This window comes from Drosophila subobscura, chromosome U (genome assembly GCF_008121235.1).
Source record: "Drosophila subobscura isolate 14011-0131.10 chromosome U, UCBerk_Dsub_1.0, whole genome shotgun sequence".
In the NCBI taxonomy this organism is placed as follows: Eukaryota; Metazoa; Arthropoda; class Insecta; order Diptera; family Drosophilidae; genus Drosophila; species Drosophila subobscura.
Window position 1 is genome coordinate 11198450 of NC_048534.1, and position 22158 is coordinate 11220607.

Genomic DNA, 22158 nt, shown 5'->3' on the forward strand with positions numbered 1-22158 from the left:
CCCTGCAAATGCATATACAAATCCTTAAAAAAATGTTGTAGCTAGCCATAACGAAATTGTATAATTTATCCAGTACTTTTCATAGAACAAATTAATATTTAAGAGTATCCAAATAGGCGGCGAACCTGCGAATCTTTTCATTTTTGTTTTGTTAGGGCTTTTTTTTCATGTTATTTTTCAGTTCGCAGTTCAGTTAACATGCAAAACATTTTCAATTACAAACTTTCCGCGATAGCTAACAATTGCAATGCCAGCAAAAACCACAAACTAACAATCCGCAATTCACGGAGAATCCCCCACAGCCTCTCCCTCGAAAATTATCAACATTTTTTGCCGTTGTATTTCCCCACACGACCCAAACAACAATAAAAATTCATTAGATAAGAGATTTTAATCAGAGGTTAGCCACGATTCGCGGAATTGTATTTGTTAGATGCTTTTTGAATGAATTTTCTTTCAATTCTAATCAAACATCAAAGATTTCAACAAGCCACAGCCACAAGCCAATTGAAGTGCGAATAAATAGATGCTTATATGTACATATGTACATACACAGAAGCTATATTATAGATATATTTATCAACCGAGACGAGCCGAGTGGAGCCGGCAATAACAAACTGAGCAATGTGAATGTATCTTGTAGTGTGCGCTTTGTTTGGGTCACGGAACCGGCTCGCGCGACTGTGTGAAAAACACCCAAGCTCAAGTTGAGTCAATCTGTATGTGTATATGTACATATCTATATGTATCTATATATATCCAACTGTCAATTCACATGGGCTTACGTAAATGAATGAAATGCTTACACGTAATGGGAGAATCTTGTGATATTGAGAATGGGAATCGGGTTTAAGTGAAGCGAAGGTTTTGAAGCTTGAAAGTTATACTCGAACATTAATTAATATATTTGTATTCCTGATTAAAAGGAGGTCTACAGTTATTACTTTTAAGTTAATAAGTGTTCTACATTCAATAGTTCCACATTTGAATTGATTACAAACGAGATTGTTGTCAATTTATAACATTACGTCATGGCTCTTACTACAGAGATTTTAATTATAGCCCCAGTCCAGAAATGATATCACTGTCGTAATGAATAATTGCGGCTTAACCGCCAGCGGTACAGCGTTTATTTTGTTGGTATACAATAATATATATAAATATTTATTTACGTGTTTGAGAGTAAGAATATTTCACAGCTATCCACAATCAACTACACAAAGAGCCACTTCGTGGAAAGTTATCTCATGCCACTTCTTATTCGATTACAATTTCAGCAAGCTAAGACACATTTTGGCAATTAAATAAATTATTGTATTAGTTCATAAATATTTCGCTTATCAGGTAAAGAAATTCTAGTCTGCTTTTTACGTCTTTCCCATTATAAATTCATTGCCATTGCTTGAAACTTTGTTTATCCCACAGATAATTTAACTTATCAATGGACACACACCACTCATGGCAAAAAGCAATTTCAAAATCAAAATGTTTGACGAAAAATCAAACAAAATTCCAACTTCAAGAGATTCATTAAAAACTTTTAATCACAATTTGAACAATCAGCGAGGAACAATCAAACAAATTTTTGATCCGTGTACACAAACTTTGTAAATAACTGAGAGAAACGACAAGACAGACACAGACGTAGCCGTAATTTAGGTCTCCCTAGTCTTTTGGCCATTAGCGAACACATGTTATCAGCCAAGGGGCAGACCTCTAGACACGGCGTGTTACTTCAAGATAAACAATCCGAAACAGAGGGGCCAAAAGCCACACGAATAAATATCATAAATTTCGACAAGGTCAACAGAATAGCAACAGCAATTAAGGAAGTACACGAGATCATAGTCTACGCTCCAAAGACTCAAAGCACACGAATGCAAATATTGATTTTTCATCTAGAAATAGACCAGTGGCATTTCCTCTCTCTCTCAGGAATCAAAAATAGGTCTGGGCGGGAGGCTTACAGAGTTGGGAGAAAATGGGAAATCGAACATTAGGCGCGTCTCGCATAATAACGATTTGTGTCTGGTAAGCGGATTCATTAGCACGTGCATGGCGAGGCTTTTGTTTTCTCGACTGCTGCTTCAGACACCGTTTGCTGTAAGATGCGAGAGCCATAAAATGAATTTTTGCACTGAGAGAAAAAGTATGTCAGAAAGTGGGGAATAGTTTCGAGCGAAGTCTACTTGCGCTCGCTGTTTATGTCTGATGGACAGTCTCTTGGCCCAGTGTCTGCCATCACCATTTCATACTGTGTTTACGACTTTGACCTTTTGCAATGATATGGTAGTTTTAACTCTAATGACAATGACGACTGTTGCGCTAACAAAATGGCCATAAATGTCATGGTGTTATTAATAAAAGCCATCAAACTCAATTGGATCCATGCGGCGAGAGTGAAACGTTCGACTGCTGCATGGAAATTGCTAATAAAGTCGTTTCAATCTGCCAAGTCTTGCGAGCAGCCAGCATCAGCAAGCAGCCTCCGGCTTTATGTTTTGGGGCATGTACCCGGCGGACAGACAGGGAGTCGAGTCGGCCTTTGGTGGCATACAGTCGCGCAGCTCTGCTGTGACAAGTGTCATGCGGACCTGTCAACACGTTGAAAGCCGAAGCTGCGAGCCCATGAGCGAGAGAAGTCGACTATTTAACGCCCACCAACAAAAACAACAACAACAACAAAACATAGTTTTTAATTAAAAATGCAAGCAGTTTCCTTTTGCTCTTTGCTTTAAAAGTTTGCATCAGAATTATGTAATTCTTTTTTTTGGCAAAGATTAAAAGATGAAAGACGAAGCTTTCTATACACTTTGAGATCGATATTTGCATAGTTACATTCTATATGTTGTAAAGAGGTTTTATCTAACAAATTGTATACATATTTTAAATATACAAAATATAATTTTTCTTTCCCTGCATTGGCCACACCCTTTCATAGTTATGTTACCCATTGAAAGTGTAGAAAATTGTGTAAAAAAGGTAAATATGTTTGCCCACAAAAAAAGGAGAAACAGAACAGGCCAACAGAATCGCCATTTCCTCTCCCTACATTTCTCCGAATACCCTCATCATGCAGCTCATTCCTTTGCTTTTTTGCGCTTTTCAGTTTTGTTTGCATTTTTAAAATCCCGTTTTGTTTCTTTTTTCTGTGTGCATAGCTGGCCAATTCATAAATTTATAATGGGATTGTGAAAATAAGTGTTTATAAATATTAAATTAGCTGCTGCTGCCGCTTGTTCAAATGAAGATACAATTTTAGGGTTTCGCTCTGGCAATGCTGAGCATTTGGCATGCTCTTAAAAATCCAGTTTAAAATTGATTATATCAAAATGTTGGATCTGTGAAAACCTGTATTTCGGATGTATCGTTTCAGAGAACATTTTGATTATTGAACCTAAATAAATTCTTCGGTTTAATCGAGGAACGGAAGTTGCTCCATCATCCAAGAGAAACAAACTACAGAAAATTGAAGCACTTTATGTGTTTTTATTTGAGTATTCCGGAGGGAAATCAAACGGAAATCTAAACAAAAATAGCAATAAAAAATAGCAAACAGAGCATGATTTTTGTTTTCTGTATTATTTTCTATACCGTAATTTGAATATAAATTAAAACGAAATTATCTGCCAGCATGAAATGGTAAGGTTTATTTGGGGTACAAAAATATTTATTGCTGTTCTGAAGGTGGGTTAAGAGACTTCTTTTTTGAGAGTCAACTATTTTCTGTAGTATTATTTTCCCTCCCACAATCCCCATACAACTTTCATCTCTCCTGAATACCCCTTAAAAGAAACAGCATTACCCAACCATAACACACACACACACACAAGCCGTGTTAAATGTTAAATATTTGATTGGCAACAAATGAAGTTAAAAGTTAAGCCAGCCAGAGCAATTTTCAGCCCAATTGTCAGATGCTCCACAAAAATAAAATAAAATAAAATTTTTGGCAAAAGTTCTTCAGGAAGAGTGTGGTGTGTAGCCAACAACTCGGTTGGAAAAACTCCAGGAAAAACTATTTGAGTAAATTTACTGCGTAAACTTATACCCAGAGTAAAGCTGCGAAAATTGGTTAAGCTCTTGTTTGCTTTTCCCAATTTACAATAGGGAAAAACCAACAAAAGGGGGGGGTTGAACGCTTGAACTCATCGCAAAGTTGAGAGAGCCATTTAGATGGATGTAAATCAGACGAAACTCGTTGTATCTTTGGTGACCCTGAACTTGTGCCGGGGTCCAACAGCCAAACCGAATCGAATGGACAGTCGTGTGAATATTTATGCGCTAATCAATGATCTGCTTGTATTTATGGGCGTATGCGGCAACGGTTTGGTTTTGCTTTTCTGGCCGTTGAATAATAATAAATTTCCATAAAGCGCGCCAGTTCCAGCGCCAGTCGGAGAGTAGCATCTACATTATAGGCTTTGCCAGAATTTATGGTGTGCTTTGAACCCAATCCCTACTCCCCTTTTGACCTTTTTATGAGTGACACATTTGCTTGTGTGAAATGTGGAACACGCTGCACAGGCTTGAAGGCCATTAATCATTATTATTCTGACAAGTGAGACCTTTGGATGGGCTAATCCTTGAGCAAAAAAACCAAATTAAACCATAAACGGAACTTCTGACACTCTGATTGGGTGGGTTTTGTCCCCAGAGTAGATGCAAAACTTTCGCTTGATTGATTTACTTATGAATAATATCTTGGCATAATTTCAGGGAATTGTCCTCGGTCGTTCGCACATTAATCTCTCTTCGAATTTTAGCCTCCAAATAGAATAATAATGCGCATATAAAAATATGTCATAGAAATCGTTCCTCTTTTTGCCAGAGTGACAAATGTGTAAGCTGATTGGCGAGACCCAAAAATGGTCGAGAGCGATGCCTTAAGCCTAGAATTCTAATAAATCTTTGCGACACATTTGCATATTGGCGTTGTAACGAGTTTCATTGAAAGAGTTTTAGTAATTTCACAAAAGGTTTTCATTTCGCTAAATATTTGACTCGTTTGCATGCCCCTTGGGGCACGGAGGCACTGGCTGTTTTTCTGTTGTTAATTGATCATCTTTTGTGCCTTTGGGGCAGATGGGGCAAACTGGTTGGGAGTTGTATGAAGCTGTTAGCCGTTAAATTGGAACCAGAACACTCCCCAAAGCTACGCTGGTTCCCAGTAAAAATCCGCTTGCGAACGATGAAATTCAATAGAGCGTAGCCAAATCCAATTTTCAATCAAATTTAATGAATTTGTTGTATGCAATTCGCAGCTTTTGTTGCATTTCGACGTCAATTAAGCATTTCATTCGGTACCCCGATTGGAAAATCCATTCCCACCGCGTGCAAACGCTTTTAGAATATTTATTCAGGGAACGTTGAAGTTTTCAAGCCAAGCTTTTTTCACCTTTTTGCTAGACTTTGCGCCCTGCCACAGTGACGCATTTGCATTAACAATTTATGCCAATTTCTTCGTTTTCGGTGGAGTAATTACTGGGGGGTTCGAGGTTCTTAAGAGCACAAGAGACTTGAAATTTGAAATTGTAATGAAGTTTGGTTTCTGTGGCCGTAAACTTTGCCCAGTAGTTGCGGAAAATTGTTTATTAGCAGCTGAGCGAAGCGGACGCGGAATTACCATGCAAATTTACAGACTTTTGAGTGCAAGGGGAATCCGAAAATATAACAAAACTCAAGGTTCTAGAAGGTGTTTTTCGTGGCTTATTATCGTGGATTTTGGTTCTTTCGGTTACACAAGTTTTCATTCCGTGACCCTGAAAGTACGGGTACAAATATGTTTTTCCTAACATTAAAGATAAAAGTCGAATCTATTTAATGTAATTATTCGTAGAACAAGAGGCTGATAAGTATCGATTATAAATCAAATAAATTTCGCCAAAGCTATACAGTGTATAAACCTGTATTCCATTATTAGATTATTACGATTACGGGCGTATTTTTATTTTGAACCAAATAATCGTGAATTGTTTATTTGAATCTAGGAACGGAAGTTGCGGCATCAAATCAAGATCTAAATTACCCAAAAATATAATGTTTTATGCGTTTATGCGAAACTCGCAGTTTCAGCTTTTCAAAACGGAAATCCAAACAAGAAGCAAGCCAGAAATATATGCTGGCATGATTGTTTTTTCTGTATTCATTTAAATGTGAATATAGAAATTGAAATGCAAATTATTTGGGCTAGTTTCTCTCTGCTGGATTTATTTACTTTAATGGGGTACACATTCTAGTTTTTCAAATTACTTTAAAAGATTTTATTAACCTGAGATTTGGCTGTCGAATTGCCTACCATTATCCTTTACAATAAATTGGTCTCATCATCTTTTCCCTTTCCGAATATTATTTTGGGTAAATCATTAACTAAATGAATTCCTTTAATTTCCTTTATTGAAAGCTTCCTAATTAAGTGCCATTTCCACTATAAATAAGTAGATTTTATTGATGGCCATGTTTGTGTCGCTTTTAATTACGAAACAAATAAATTACATGGCATTCTCGCCATTTCATTTGCCTGATTAAGTAGTAACTCTAACCCGTTTTCACTCTCCCTGTTTGCCTGTTTGCAAATTAAATTCAAATATGTGTCAACTTTGTGGGCTAGGCATTGGACATTAATAAGCAATTAGCAACAATTGACCCAAATTCCGATGGAAGGCACCAGGGAAATGGTGCGGGCTGAAAGTATAAAAAGTCTCACGTGCCCAATGACATTTGATGGCATTTTAAGTGCCAGCGAATACACAGCTGAGTAATGCTCTCCCTCTCCATCGCTGTGGTATTCCCTGCCCATCGTTAACATTATCATCTGAACCAAAAATGAAGTTCCATAAAAAAAGGAAGCCTTAAGGGAAACCACCTCCACGGGGTGAGCGTGAAATACCTCCGAAAACCATAAATTTCTGTGAGCGTGGCAAACAAATTGCCTTCCGTGTGGGAAATTATGGCGTGTGTGGAGTCAAATAAAGTGAGGAACCGACAAACCAATAGACAGGCGGCCCATGGAGATGTTGAGAAAAAGAAAACTACACAAATTGGGGAGTGGAAAAGCTGGAGAGGCGACTGGGAAATTTAGGGGAACTGTCGAGCATCTGCACACACAGGAATCGACGACAAATCATGATTTGTCAGGGCCCATCAACAGGGAAAATACTGGTATCAGAGGAGTGCCACTCGAGACCCCGTCCCTGCCCCATGTCGCTGTTATGTCTCACGTGAGCATTTACGCAATCATCAGACTTAACCCTCGACATGTGTCACTCCTTTGACCTATTCCACATGGCACCATCAACCACTCTTCTTGTTCTCTCAGTGATTTTTTGCCACCCGATGGCAGAGTTACACTCGAAATTCTATAATATGTTTGGATGTGTATAAATTACAAGAAGAAATGAAGAGATCAAAATCGCAAAGAACAGAAATGTTGTAAATATTATAATATTGCAGAAAAATTCCTCTTTAAGGGCATCTAACTATTCGACTCCACAATCCTCTCTTCATTTCCTGTTCTCTTATTGATTTCTTGTCGTTTTGGGGCTTTGGCAACATTTTGACTTTTGCTCTCTGCCAAAACACCTTAAATCTCTAGCATGCGATTTTCCTCACATGTTTCGTAATGTCAACAAGAATTTTCCCGCTCCCCATCATGTCGTTTCCCCTCTCTCCTTCCATTTTTTCTTACCCCAGTATTCAATCTCTTGTGTGGCAATCGTCTGAGGATTTTAATTTGTCGCCTGCTCTCAGCGGTGTGTTTTGTAGGGGGGGAAAATGCTTTACAAGTTGGTGAAATTTTCCTGCATTGTTGTTGCTTGGCTGTGCCTAACATTTTCTTTTCGTTTTTTTCAATGATATTTGATTAATGTTGGTGGTTTCTGCCTTTGCTTTTGTCTTGCTTTCTTGACTTCTTTATAAATTGGATATTAACTAATGAGCTTAAGTGATTTGGTAGCATTTTCAGCTCTTTTTCCCCCCCTTTTTTGTGTGTTGTGAAAGCGCCACAGTTTTTGGGGGAAAATCTCATGGAGTGTGTTCCGCTGTGTGTGTTCTATGGAAAGGGAAAACGATGCTCTGCTGTGTTTGTGTGTGGGAAATGTACATTGTGAAAGTCATTCATGGATAAGGAAAGTGCTTTATCAATGGGTTGTGTAATTCATTGATTAAAGGCCACAGATTGAATTCGAGAATGAAGTATCCGTTCACCTTGACTTCCATTTGCATTTTATTCAGCGCAAACAAACTTTGCATTTATCTTTACTTATCTCAAATGTGAGAATTAGTCAGCTTTCATCTTATCTGAAAATTACTTTAGTTACTTATTTTTATCTTATCATACTGTGCATTCCAACCAAAAACCTCTTGCCAGCTTATCAGCTACTGCACTTGAATAGTAATCTAGAAACTTAAGCCCAAAACCCTGAGTTTTGTCAGGCATAACGACCACCCATTAGGCCCCACATGTTATGAGCACCTACCCCAATTCAATTTCACTTAGACACCCACGCTGTGCCCAATAATCCTATGTCCTATGGCACGAGTATAGCGACTGCAGGCCAGCCACTTAGACGCCCATCAGGAAACTCCAACGAACACGACAAAACAGATTGCTTGGCCCACAAGCGCAGGACAGGACAGGGCAGGGCAGGGCACAATGCTCGATATTACAATACACAGTCGAATAATTCCGACCCATGAATCACATGGCTTATTTTTAAACGACATCAGCGGGGCCACATCTATCCGCAGCACCAACTCAAACTCTATTTTTGCTCGCTTCTCTGTTCGGGCGGGACCCGGCAAAAATACAAAACAACGCGCTGGGAACCAAAAAGAAACAACATTTCGGCCTGGCCGAAAGAGCAGCAAACATCATCAGTATCACATCCCATTCCCATCACAAGCGAGCAAGCGAAATTGGTTCAAATTCTATATTTAAAAGTAGGACTGCCGGCAAAATGCTGCGGCTGCTGCGGCTGCGGCTGCAGCTCCACTGCTGCTGCTGCCACATTTCCAAACGGAGCGCAACGCGTTGGAAAACACTTGTTTCGGTTTTGGGGGCTCTTTTCAAATAAAAATTTTGCTGCCCGCTGTCGGTGGCTGCCGCATAATCATCTGGCAACATCGACAAGGTGAAACGAGAAAATGTGAGGTGCGCCATGGAAGATTTCGAGAGTTTTGAATAAGTTTTGCAGAAAATTAATCAATTGTTGAACCTTATCCAAGCACTCCCAATTAAAGCCTTCATATTCCTTCAACTATCTCCCAACCATAGAGCATTCCCCATTCGCCTAAGCCAAACATAATCAAAGCCCCCAACTATGTTTTTTTGACTATTCTTTAACCGAACCGCATAGGAAAAACCGCGAAAAAGTTGTTGAAATGTTTACGCTCAGCTTCGTCCATTGTACGGGTACGATACAATGACTGCGAGTACGAGTGGAGCCACGAAACATGGGTAGAAAATGCTGAGAGCAGAGTTAGGGGCGCTGAAGCGAGACGGCGCCGGTTGCTAAGGCCCAGAATCAATTAGGTTTTTGCTTTCCTGCCATTGTTGTGCTACATCTATCTTGGATATTCACCCAGACGTGAGGAAACATTTTCTTGTCAATTAATACATTTATGCATGTTTTTAATGGACACTTTTTGCGTTTCTTGGGCTTCCGCTTTCTCAGTCCCGTTCCAGTCGAGAGACCAAATGTGGACACAAAGATGTCTTAAGTGTTTTCCGAACCGAAAATTCTTTCTTGCTCTCATTTGAGAAATGTGAAATAGTAAAGCAAATATTTGTCCTACAACTGAATGCCATTGTGGTCATCGGGGAATAGCAAATATTTGACTGGAGTGCCGCTGTCTGGCGACTGTTTATAAAGCAATTCTTCGGTTGACCGCAATATCATCGAATCTGTACATTTGAATGTCTAGTCTGCGTCTTTTGTTATTGTAACATAAATTCCATCTAATTGGGTTGGTTGCATTTGGCTTTTTGAATGCGTACCAGACCTTGGGGAAATGTGGAAATTTTCATATTTACGATTGTTTTGTAATTTATGGAATATTTTTGTGTATTTTGGGAAATGTTGCTGCCATGCTGCACCGATAATTCTTAAGAGATTTCATATAAAAATCGCTGAAATATTCCAAAGTGGTTTTAATAATTATAATGACCCGAATGTCCTTTGTTCCATAAAGATAATTCTGCAATCAACCATCTCCCTTTTCAATTTCTACTCACAAAACCTTTGCTTAAAAATTTCCTAAACATTTCAGTAAGGAATTAAGTTATTTTCTTGCGTTCCATTGGTCCACATTCAAGTCAGGGCAACAGCGAAGGGAAATTAGAACAATGCCTCTAATGAAGACAGACACGAACCCACCGATGGATCTTCACCGATCTTTCAGAAGCTACTTCCAGTGGATGTTCCCCACACAAACTAATGATGCCACTGGAAAATCAACAGCAAAAAAAGTAACATTTACATTTCTTATCGCTCAAGTCATTTCAATTTGCACATTCGTAGCATTTTTTCCGACATTAGACCATATGTAGTCGGCTCTCTGTGAAGTCTGAATGAAGACAATCGCAGTGTGTCGTGTTCGTGGCGTGCTGCCTTCTCATTCAACTATTTGCAATGGTTTCCTAACCTCAATGCTGCTGTTGTTGTCGTTACTTTTGTCGCTGATGTCGATCCATTGTAAAGCATATCCCACTGCCCATATAAGTATGACTTAATGTAGGAGAAAGAGTGCCAAAGCAAGAGAGCAGGTTGCCAGGCAATATGCCCATCTATGTGCCGAAGTCAATACACTCGAGAGTTGACTGCGTCTCCGTCTCCTTCTTTGCATCGTATAATGTTTCACTGCCGAAGAACGAGTCTTGACAGCTGCTCCATGCATTTGGTGCATTTGAAGCTGATCAAATATAAACACTTAAATATTTATATTCTTTCGTTATCAATTTGTAGGTGAGTCTATTTTTGCTCCACATTTTTACAAATTACAAACAAAATTATCTTTCAACCCTAAAATCATTCAAAGCATTATTAAAATATAATTTCTGCCTACTTTCTTCCCAAAAATAGATCATTATGTGTGGTCTTACCATCTTTCAATAATTGTTGAAATATTTTCAAAGCTGACTTAATAGTAGATCGCAATCTTAGTTTCATTCAGACTGAAAAGAGGTTGCCTCATTAGTCAAATATGGTTGGCTTTTCGATTGGAATAGCGACAAAACCAATTAGAGAGTCTGCACAGTGAATCTAATGGGACAGGCTGGTTCTCTCTGCTGACATCAGCGTTACAATTTTTAAAATAAACAGCCACTGAAATGATTCTTTTAATCTATAAACAGAATTTTAAGAGTTTAATTTGCCCTAAACTCTGATTAATGTGAGGTAAACTAAGTATTAGCTTGAGTATTTTGCTTCGATCTTGGTTTGATTATCTATATTTAACTTTTTATAGTAAATTACCTTGAAAGTAGATCCTCTAAAGACAAACAGAACTTAAACTTAGCTGCAGAATATATTAGCGCTCACGAAGATTTAAGTCGTAAACATTTTACTGCTCAAAGTGATGCATCAAATTTCTTGTTCCCTTATACTGCAATTACCTAAATCCCCAGCCAATCTCTACCACTAATTATTTGCACTTTAAAGCCACTAAAACCCTACATTGATTTCCATTAGAGTAAGAGTATGTGTGGTTCCAAGATGAGCACTTGGGCATCATGTCCCCACCTCGTGGGGGGGTGTTCGTTATTGTTACCATTTCATGGCGATGGCCTGGCCAGGTCTGACTGTGGCTTACGCTGACATCAAATGCTGCTAATGTTCATTAATAACTCATGCGTTAAACAAAAGCTCGTTCCCCTGGTTCTCGTCTGGGGATCTGGTTGGCACAACGCAGTGGAAGTTGTTCGTCTGGTTATGTTGTCACCAAAGGCGATTCACTTTATGGGAAATGCGAGCATACTGTGCTCCAAATTGATGTGAACTGAATCAAAAGCATCCAAGAATATTCCCTCTCTCTCTGTGTCTTTATCTTTGAGATTGTTGTGAATGAAAACTTACTTTTCATTGTTGATTTTATCTTTAATAGAGAGAGAGAGAGACCAATTAGGTCTGAATTAATGCAAAAGGTCACCTAGATACGTGGTACTTGTATTTGCAAGAACAAAAGAATTGATTAATGTGAATTTTCACAACTTTGTATATGCAAGAAATCGCATAATGAATACATTGTGCCGCTCGGTCGGTCGGTCGGTCGGCAAAGGAAGTGAACAATTTAATTATTCTACATTCTGTTCGCGGGCGGAGAACATTTTTTGAGGTTAAGAGGGCAAAGCTCTGAAGTAGAAGCAGAGGCAAGAGTGCAATCAAACCGTTTAAAGTAAATTGTCTATGGCAGGGTGAAAGTATGAGCTTGCAGAAGGAATATAAGTAGAGGGAATCACGATAAATAATCTTTCAATATGAAAGCAAACTTCAAAGGCACTCAGAAATTTGCAACTGCAATGGGAATTCAGCTCTGGGTGCTTGAATACGAAGTGATAATGAAATAGTCGGCTTTAAAAATACCCATTTCTCCGGCAGTATCTGCAGATACAGTTCTCGCTCTGCAAAACCTTTCCACAAATAAAACATACCCCTGAATGCCCCCAGTAATGGGTATTAAAATCTCAATTAAATGGAGGAGAAACCCATCGAGGGAGTTGCAGATCCATCAAATGTTTGGTTTTCATTTCTGCAACGACAAATCATAATGCAAACTCTGCCAGATTGCTGCTTCCTCCATCCATCCATCCTCGTATATCTGCACTAGTACGAGCATCTGCATACAACGCAGTATGCAAACACAACTTCAACTGCAATTAAGTTTAATGGAAGCTCATTAAGAGTACGAATTGTTTCAGCAGAGAATTCTGCCTCGGGCTGTGGCACAAGAGAGGCTGGCTGGGGAGAGGGCAAACAATTGCATAATACATAGTACATACAGACATAATGGAGTGCGGGGAGAAGCTGTAGGTAGATGGGGTCCAAACATGACGCTAAATTATTGAGGATGCTGCAATTTGAAGTTGGCCTCAACAGCGAGAGGAAGTCACTTAATTGCTGCACAAATTTCTTTTACTCTTTCGACCAGCCGCTGCCAAAGGCCAAAGATCAATTGAATGCCTGGCCAAATGCCAGTCCATGAGACTCACTTGTCAGATATTTTTAATGGATTTTGTCAGTGCTTTTAATGCGCCTTTTGTCCTTGCTGCAGAATTAAGTTTCATCTTGTTAAAGGAGCATTTGGATGGGTGTTGACTGCAGTCATTTCGGGACTGTTGTAATGATAAACGATGTCAAGGATTCTTGGTGGTTTTGCCGATCAATTGCCGATCAGAAAGTACACGACAATACAATGGCAGCATCGTTCAAAGGGTATGTGGAAAGAGATATGATGACAAAGGTAGTTCTCTCCAAGGAAACCTAAAGCGACAGGTGGACTATATGGGTGGAGACGTGTGATGGGGTAGGGTCTGACATGTGCACATTTATGCATGATGCGCCCTTTAGAGGGTAAATGGGTATAGCCGATGACAGAATCTGCTTCAGCAACTAACAAAGAAGTGTCGCAGCTCCATTAAGGAAATTCGGAAATACATCTAAGACAGTTTCAGCATAACATCAGTTATTTAATAATAATTTTCTTATTCAAATATTGAAATATTATTACGAAAATTCTTAAATTTTCAACATACTTATAACAAGTGTATCCAAGGCTTCCCCTATTGCGTGTCACTGCCACTCCTCTCGTTTTCGTTGATTTGCATTTCATTAATAATGCATTTTAATTACGTACCATTGCCACTGCAACAGCTCCTCGGATCCTCCTCAGCAGTTCCTCGACGCCCGTTTGCACTTTGTCTGTGGTTGCAGCGATTGGTAGGGAAATGGGATTGAGATGGCTATGGGTACGCTATAATAAATATTTATAACAACAACATCACAAGTTTAATGCGATGAACATACCACAGACATTGGTGTGGTGTGCTATTTAAAATGTACAATTTGTTTATACCGCGAGGAGGGCTTCTGTCTGCCGCCCGCCCTCCATACTTTCTTCCCTTCTCTTTCTGTTTAATCGATTCTTTCGCTCAATTTCCGCACAATGTTTAACGCTTCAGTGGACTGTGCAGCGTGTCGATGGGTTCGTTTTTTATATTTTTGCATAATTAAATCTATTTACCGGTCAGTCGGAGCCCCCCCATCACCACCCCCAGTCCATCCAGTCGTGCTCTACTCTGTTTCCTCCTGGAATTAGGTTTGGATAATGTCTAAAACGTATCTTTTTATTCATTACTCGCATTTTCTGAACTCGTTACTTGGTTTTTTCTTTGCTTTTGTTTGCGGAAGTTTTCGATTTTCTTTGAATGCCAGCTGGGGCTTGGCTGGCGGCTCGTTCAGGCCTGGTCAAGGCGGTGCCTTAAAAGGCACAAACGGGTGACACAGAAAGCAAACCTTGGCAGTGAAAATATTGCCAAACGGTAGCCGGGGCTTGGCTATAAACAATCTTTGTTGTTGCAGCAAACAACTAATGTCTTGGCATAGTTTTCGCAGAGAAATTGATTTTCCGTGTCTTAGTTTTTTGTCTTCCTTTTAAGTTGCCGACCAAAGGTAACATTAAATATTCATTAAATGCTATTTATTTTTAACAGGACCAGAGGTTTGCCCATGCTGGTTCATCGAAAACATTTGTTTTTGAGCACAAAAACATTTACCCAATCGAATTGTTTGCTTTTTTATGCACATAAAGGCAGCTTTGTTAAAAATAATAAACGGGGAAGGAAGGGGCAAGCGGAATGTTGTTTTGGCTTAAAAAGAATTTCTATTTGCGTTGTTTTTTGCTGAATTTTAACTGTTCCAGCAATTACCAATTAAATTTAGTTATGTAAATCATTCTCTACAATTCCCAGTTGGCCTTTTTTTCCTACCACTTGGGTGCTCTGTTTCTTTAAACATCTTTGCTTTTTCTAGTTTTTCTGCTGCAACCACTTAAAGTTGACATATTTTGCAATCATGTTTTGAAGCCAACCAACTATCTATCCATCCACCGACAATCCATTATGCTGTGTGCACGCATTAACAACTTCATATAATTGCATTTAATTATGCTACAAGAAATTCAATTAACTGTCGTGGCAACAGCAGCAGAGCAAACCCATAAATGCTTAAAAAAATATGAAAAATGTTTTGGTTGCTGCTGGTTGACAAGTGCAACTGCCAAGCGACAAAACTACATTTCATTTTGCAGTACCCGCAGGATGCGCGAAGAAAAATTATAGTTATGCTGCCTTCCAGCGGAAACGCAGTTGGCAATGCTAATTCCTTTTGGCCATTCGCGCAATTTTTTGTTGCGTTTCCTGCTGCAAATTTTCATTTTTTTCGGTCTCTCTTTCTTTTGTAATGTTTTCAATTAGCGAGCTGTCGGCGGAAGTCGTTGGTTAAAAATGCCAAAAGAAAAATAGTTTTACAACGGCGACGAAAAGGAAATTTCACCCACTTAACGGAAAAGGTGGTGTAATAAATTTCGGCTAGTTTTTTTTCCCCAATTGATTTTACGATTTTCACCTGTTTGTTGGTTTTGTGATTGCTTTACGGCGCGTGAAGAATTTGTTTTTTCCATAATTTCACAGCTTTGTGGCTTTCAAGTCGAGGCAAGTCAAACATTTTTGAGTGTTGGAAAAGCCCGAGAAATTTTGGGTATAAAGAAAAGAAAACCAGCAGTCGATCAAATAAGTGAACAATCTTTTATTTCCTTAATTTGTTAGCTGCATAAATACCATATGATTGTTAAGCTGGCAATTATGGGTAAAAGGGAAATTGTTTGTTAAATATTTACCTAAAAAGGAGATGTTTCCGGATGGTTTTGAACAACCTTGTACCGAAGGATATTCCTAGATCTCAGAAAAGTATTTCTCAGCACTTATTTATTATCTTTATATCTTTATTTATCTTTCTCCTTACAGTGGACACTCGTATAGCAAGGATAGCCACAAGTCCTCGCACAGTGATCTGCGATTGTTGTGCAGCGGTGATGTCACTGCCACTGCCACACAGGCAGCAGCGTCTGCGTCTGGAAATGGCTCACCAAAGCTATTGGCAAAAACTCCACTGCGTAAGTATTAATTTTGTTTATCCAATCACAAAAAGCATCATAAGCATACATCATTCATATCTATTAAAACAAAACAGAATATCTTTAATTAATTTGTTGAAATGCAAATTGTTCAACATTTGTTAGCATTTATTGTTTGTCATTTGTGTACATGTCTTACTTTACATGGCTGCTACAGAAGCATTTTTGTACTCAGACTAAAAGTATGCTACACATTTTGAAGTATCCAAGATCGCTTATAAAGCTTAAAGCAGTGCAAGCAGTACTGCCAAGCAGTGCCAAGCAGTTGGCCTAAGCAGTTTTTGTTGCAGACACATGTGCTTCGCCACATCTAAGAGATACAACGAAACTTGCTCTCGCCACAAGATAAACTTGGCTTCGAGGAGAAATAACTTTGAAACCGCTGAGTAGAATGTTCAAAGTTTTAAGCCGCGAACCGGCTTTTTCCTACCAACTACCAGCTGGTTGTTAAGAGTATCGTAACCCCCATTGTGGCATGCGAGGGAGCGAGCTTTGTGTGCTCTGACCGTACTGGTAGATACAAATGTATCTGGAATCGATAAAACGGCATTTGCCTGCACTTTGTCTCTTGTGTGTCGTCTCTTCAGTCTGCGGCCGCTTTTTCTCTCGCTTACACGGGCTCCGTGTCTCTTATGTCTCGTTGTTTTGTGTTCGGTGTTTCTGGTGTCGGCGTGTTCTCCGTGATATTGATTAGATCGCGCTTTCGTGATCGACGGGGGGAAATAATTACCAAAATTGGTCATGAAATAAGGCCGTCCCCGAAAAGTGTATGGTTGTGCGGTGTTACCAGTGTGTGATCAAAAATCAATCAAAATAAACACAAAAAATCAATTCCAGGTTCAATTCTGAATACGTATGAATCATCATTCACAGGTTTTATTCATTTGCCTGCCATTCAGACCGATTCAATTGACCCGTGCCTGGACTACCTCTTTTATATTATGTTCACCCCTAATTGAGGAAAACTTCTTAGCACAAAAAAAGGGAAAAACAGGTTTTTCGCGCTACGTTTTCCATAGAATGCCGGTTTGGGTTTTGTTTTCGTTTCGAAAAGTGTGGCTAGCAAACATTCTGACCAGCAGACGGAACCATTGAAAAATAAAACCCAACCAACCACCTTTCGAGTGCATTCCGTTTTTCGCCCTTGACGTCATTTTTCGGTATTCAAATATCGGCTTTGTAGAGTGGCTTTTGCAGGGGGTATTTTTCTTGTGTTTTTATGTTTGCAAAGCCAACAGTCTAACATTTTATACCCTGTAGGTTCATACACATTGAGTCTATAGGGCTGAACATCTATCATCTAACTCCTTATAAAAATGTGTACCAAGGGTACCCAAAGTTTCGATCTCCAAAGCCAGCCCCATCCACATTTCGATTATTTTGTTGACATTGCCCAAAGTTTGTTTGATGAACTTCCAAAGTAAAAATCGCATTAAGTTAGGCGCTCAATCAATCAATCAGTGGGTGCTCTGGTTCCCGCCCTTCGCTCACACCGAGGGCATTATTCTTAGCTGAGATTTCTGGGCATGGGGCTCGGCTCGCCTCTTGCTGGCCATAAATTATGTTGGTTCCAGCGTCGTAATCAGTTTTGTTACAGTTTGTGGCCGGGCCGGGCCGGCTTTCTCACGAACTTTTGCAAAAGACTGACTGAAACCATCTGAAGCCGCAAAATGGCTGTTGCCCTGGCTCTCTATTACCAGTTACCGTTAGCCTTTGTCGAACAGAACCTGTAAGATAGGAGGAGGCTAGGGAGAGAGAGGAGAAAGTTAATTTACCTATGCATCGCTGGAAACGTGCCTCTTGTTCAAAGTTTTAGATCAAACTTCATCAGCATTGAATGAGTCGAAGTCGAAGTCTGGGGTGCTCACTGCCTGCCTACTTGGCCACAGCTCACCTTTGGCCAGGCCATGCAAAAGTTCTTTGTAATGTAATCCCCTAATGATTGGTTAATCCGCGGACGACAGGACTCAGCTGAAGCGTAGCTTTAAGCTGCTTTGAGATGAATATTCGGGGAGTGCTCAGCATTCAAATGAGTTAATGATCTCATTAGGCAATGACATCAGTGTGATTGGAGTTTATTATGGGTTTTTTTTGCTGCAGTTAGGTTAAGTACTGGTTAAAAAAAACCTAAAGTTTAACACATTTTGCTGCCAACGTAGAAATCATAACCAAGTCTTAATAGATCTGCATAGCTTACAGTGCTGACAAATACTTGATGGTTAAAAAAGAATGTTAACAGCATCAGAAGCTGTCTCTATCCGATTATATTTCCGCCCCAAAGGTAATCCGATCAGTGGGATAGGAAATCATTAGTGGGCGTGCTACACTGCTTCCACACACAAAAGAATTCATCTTTCAGCGGATAAGAGCCATAAAATATCATATGGGCAGCACTATGGAATGGTCTTTGAAGGTTTAATTTATGTTTTCCTAAGATCGTTATGTGATGTGGTACTGGGATTTTCTAGATGCAGAGCAAAGTGCAGGAGGCGACACCTGTTTCCGGCCCTGTCTACCTCGTTTCTTCTCTCTCTCTCTGTGTCTCGTGACTTGTCTCTCCATTGCCGTTGGCCATGTGTGTCTCTGAGTCGCGTAGATGCTGCTTTGCTATAATTTTCATCAGAGTTTTCTTTGCTCTGTTCTGCGCTTGACGTGACGCTCGAAGACAACCAACATTTTTCTCTGAGCGACTCTTTTCTTAATTTTCACTCGACGTGCTGGCATGCTTTTGTGCTTTTTACATTATTATTATCATATTTGCATTTTTTTCGCTGGCTGTCTCTTTCAGTTGCCGCTCTGTCTGTCTCTTTTTATGTACAATCCTGCCCGGCTTGACGGGGCAGGGCAGAAGCAGCTCCCCTTTAGGGAAGCTTCTCTCCTGGGTACGGGGCTCGGTCTCTTGGTGCCGTCTCTTTTTCCGTCCGCTGTCTGCTTTGAAAAAGTCTTTTGTTTGCTTTCGTTTCACTCTACCTCTACCCCTATCTCTATCTCCATCTCCATCTCTCGCTCCCTCTCTCTTTCTGGGGCGCTTAATAATTATGTGGGAAATTTGCAAAATAATGCTGGACAGAAATACGACTACTACGAGTGTTTTTCTTTTTGTTTGGGTGTTTCTTTTCATTTTCCATGGCTTGTTTCTGTTTCGTTTCGTATAATTCGCTTAACTATGCGAGAAAGTGTTGTGGGCGTTATGTTGTAAAAATTATGCTGCAAAATACCAGCAATGCAACAGCAACAGCAAGAGCCGCAAAATGAAATGCATAGAAATCGTATTTCGCCGACATCTTTTCAATTTGCCAACATTTTTGTAAAGTGAAGGTTGCGCAAAATCCTCAGCCCAGCAAGACACAAAAAGTTGAATTTCAATCAAGGAATTTTTCAGCATGAAATGCCAGGAGTGAAGAAAAGTTTACTCAAGAAATGAGGGTGAGAAATGTGCGGCAAAACTTACAAAAGTATGAAAAAGTTTTCGAGCATTGCAAATGCAAATAAAGTGCAAAGAATTTAGTAATTAATAAATAAATATTAATAGTTTTTAAAATTAAGTTTTAATAGTAAATAGTTTGCTTTCTATAAGCCTTAAATTTTCCCTATTTCATACCCTTTCTAAAAATTGTAAACAAATGCTTTGGGGCATGGCAAACTCTTAGATTACAGAATGATAGCAAACCCAACCCAACCGCATCAAATCCACAATGATCAGCGATCCTAATAGCATCTTTCTCTTTCTACAACTTGAACCCTTCGGGTCGTGTGCCTCTTGGCCATAATTCCGCATAGACTATCGATTACCATAATCTCTCTCTGGTGACCACCCCACAAATTGATACCCTTTTGGTTTGTTTTTTTTTGGCTGGAACAAACCCCTGCCGAAAAATAAGTATCTCAAGATTGCTGTCAACTTTCACTTGATATTTTTGTTGAGTGCACGGTTGTTGTAATCGTTATGGTATTGTTTTTTGATATTTTTTTTGCATAATGCAGTATGGCTTTCTTTATTGAATAAGAAACGAACGCGAAACACTTTTCATTTTGGCCATAATGAAGCGCTTATATGCCATGAATATGTGCCTGCCAATCACAAAAGCCGAAACGGGCCACAGCCAAAAACAACAAACACAAAAACAAAATCAGTTTTCATCAGCTGTTTATGCTGGGGCCAACAAATTTCCTCTGGTCACTGAACCAATTCCAATTCCAATTCCAATTCCTATTCCTCTTTCAATTTCGGTTCCATTCGAAGCTAACTAAGTTGGGCAGAAAACTCGGTGGATGTTGCTGTTGCTGCTGTTGTTGTCGGCGCTGCACGTTTGGACGATGTGTTGATAATGTTGACGACGACTGCATGTATTTGCTGTGGCTGTTGTCGCTGTCGGTTGTTGCTGTTGCTGTTGCTTCGACGGTTGTATCGCATTTCAATTCTAGCGTGTCCAAAACGCCCGAGACTCTTTTGCCGCTGTCAGTTTTAACGAGCAGTTTTTCCTCCGTGTTTGGTTTTGTTTCTCTAGCGCCAACATTAAATTCTATATACTCTACAATGTAAGACTGAAGTAGCTTGCAGGTTTGCATGTTTCAATATAAATCTAAAACATTCTTCCATTGAAGAGTTCATCGGTTTTTTTTTTGGTAGAGTGAAGGCATTGAGCTTTAATGGGATAAAGTTCTTTGAAGATCAGGTTCAACATGAGTATTATGAGGTCTTAATCTTAGACAACAGTCCATTAATCATTTTGAAGTTTACTTTCTTGCTTATTATAAAATTCTTTTGGAGTGCATCATCCCATGAGGTATTGTTATTTAGTCTTTGGGGCTACCCTCTAGTTTTTCTAGTTTTTTAATTCCGAAATTCTCGTAAACGAAACTATTCTTCAACTGATTTGAACTGACTGACAACAGGATTTACTTGAAGCTTCCCGATATCGTTTTAATGCTCGGTATGAAGTCTTCCCCCTGCTGTTTTTATTACCCTTTTAATAGGGTATTTCCTAGTCACTATCTAAACCAGAGTCTACAATACTCGGATTCACCTGCATTTCGGTGTTTTTTTTTGTGTGTTGATTGATCGTAGCAGTTAAAGCTAAGGCAGCGGCTGGACAAAGTTTTTTCCGTTGAGTTGTTGAATGTTTAACGGCAGGGAGAGAGCCACAGAGACCCACAGACCTCAAGATAAGACCCCCACAGACCCGATGATGTCTGTTTGTTGGGGAATTGACCTCACCGCTGGTTCCAACGCTCCAGCAACACGAACACGAACGCATTTGTGGCTAATTTGCATATCACAATAAGCCATTGCATTTATGGTCTTACAAATGCGAGTGAGACGGTGAGTCAATTAATGGGCAAATGCGTTTCCTCTATGCAGAGTCATAAAGTGCATTAACCCACTGAATCCACCTAACTTTCAGCTTAATTCAATCAATTAATTGGGTCGTTAGAGTCGCTCAACTTTTACCACACACTTCCTGTGGCCCAGTCACGTAACTTCAAGTACGACTACGAGCCCGAGTCCGAGTCGAGTCCGTTTCCGAGGCAGAAGTGGAAGAAGTACTTACACTAACAATTGTCATTCAAATGTGTATTTAATGACACGAACTCAACCCAGAGTCCTCAGTGCCCAGTGGCCAGTCCCCAGACACAAGTCGCCGGGTGCCAAAGTTTCTTTTTGGGGGTCGCACGTGCGGTCGCTTCAAAAATATTGTTAGACAACCGGAAGCATTTCATGGGCCCTCATCAATAATCCCCAGTCGCTGTTGCCGTCACTCATTAGAGCTCCAAGTACATTCACACTCTTGGACACACAGCAAACGTTTCTTGTTGTCTAATGGAAATCTCGTTGACGGTTTTATCAGGTGTCACACAATTCGTTGGCCCCAATATTAATTAAACTCTTTACATGACTGCGCGGGTTTGTGCAGCTTTAAAGTTTCCGTAGATAGTGCTGGTGGTTTATTATGTTCAACAGATTGAACT

At 39.7% G+C, this 22158-nt stretch overlaps 1 protein-coding gene across 2 annotated transcripts in view; it reads left to right on the forward strand.

The window, feature by feature from the left end:
* LOC117902248 (mucin-6) overlaps positions 1–22158 on the forward strand; it is an 84199-nt gene that overhangs the window by 24757 nt on the left and 37284 nt on the right. For both annotated transcript variants that reach the window (XM_034813493.1, XM_034813494.1), the window contains exon 3: positions 16019–16167. In XM_034813493.1, the coding sequence (XP_034669384.1) occupies positions 16019–16167 (149 nt within the window). The remainder of the gene's footprint in view (positions 1–16018; positions 16168–22158) is intronic.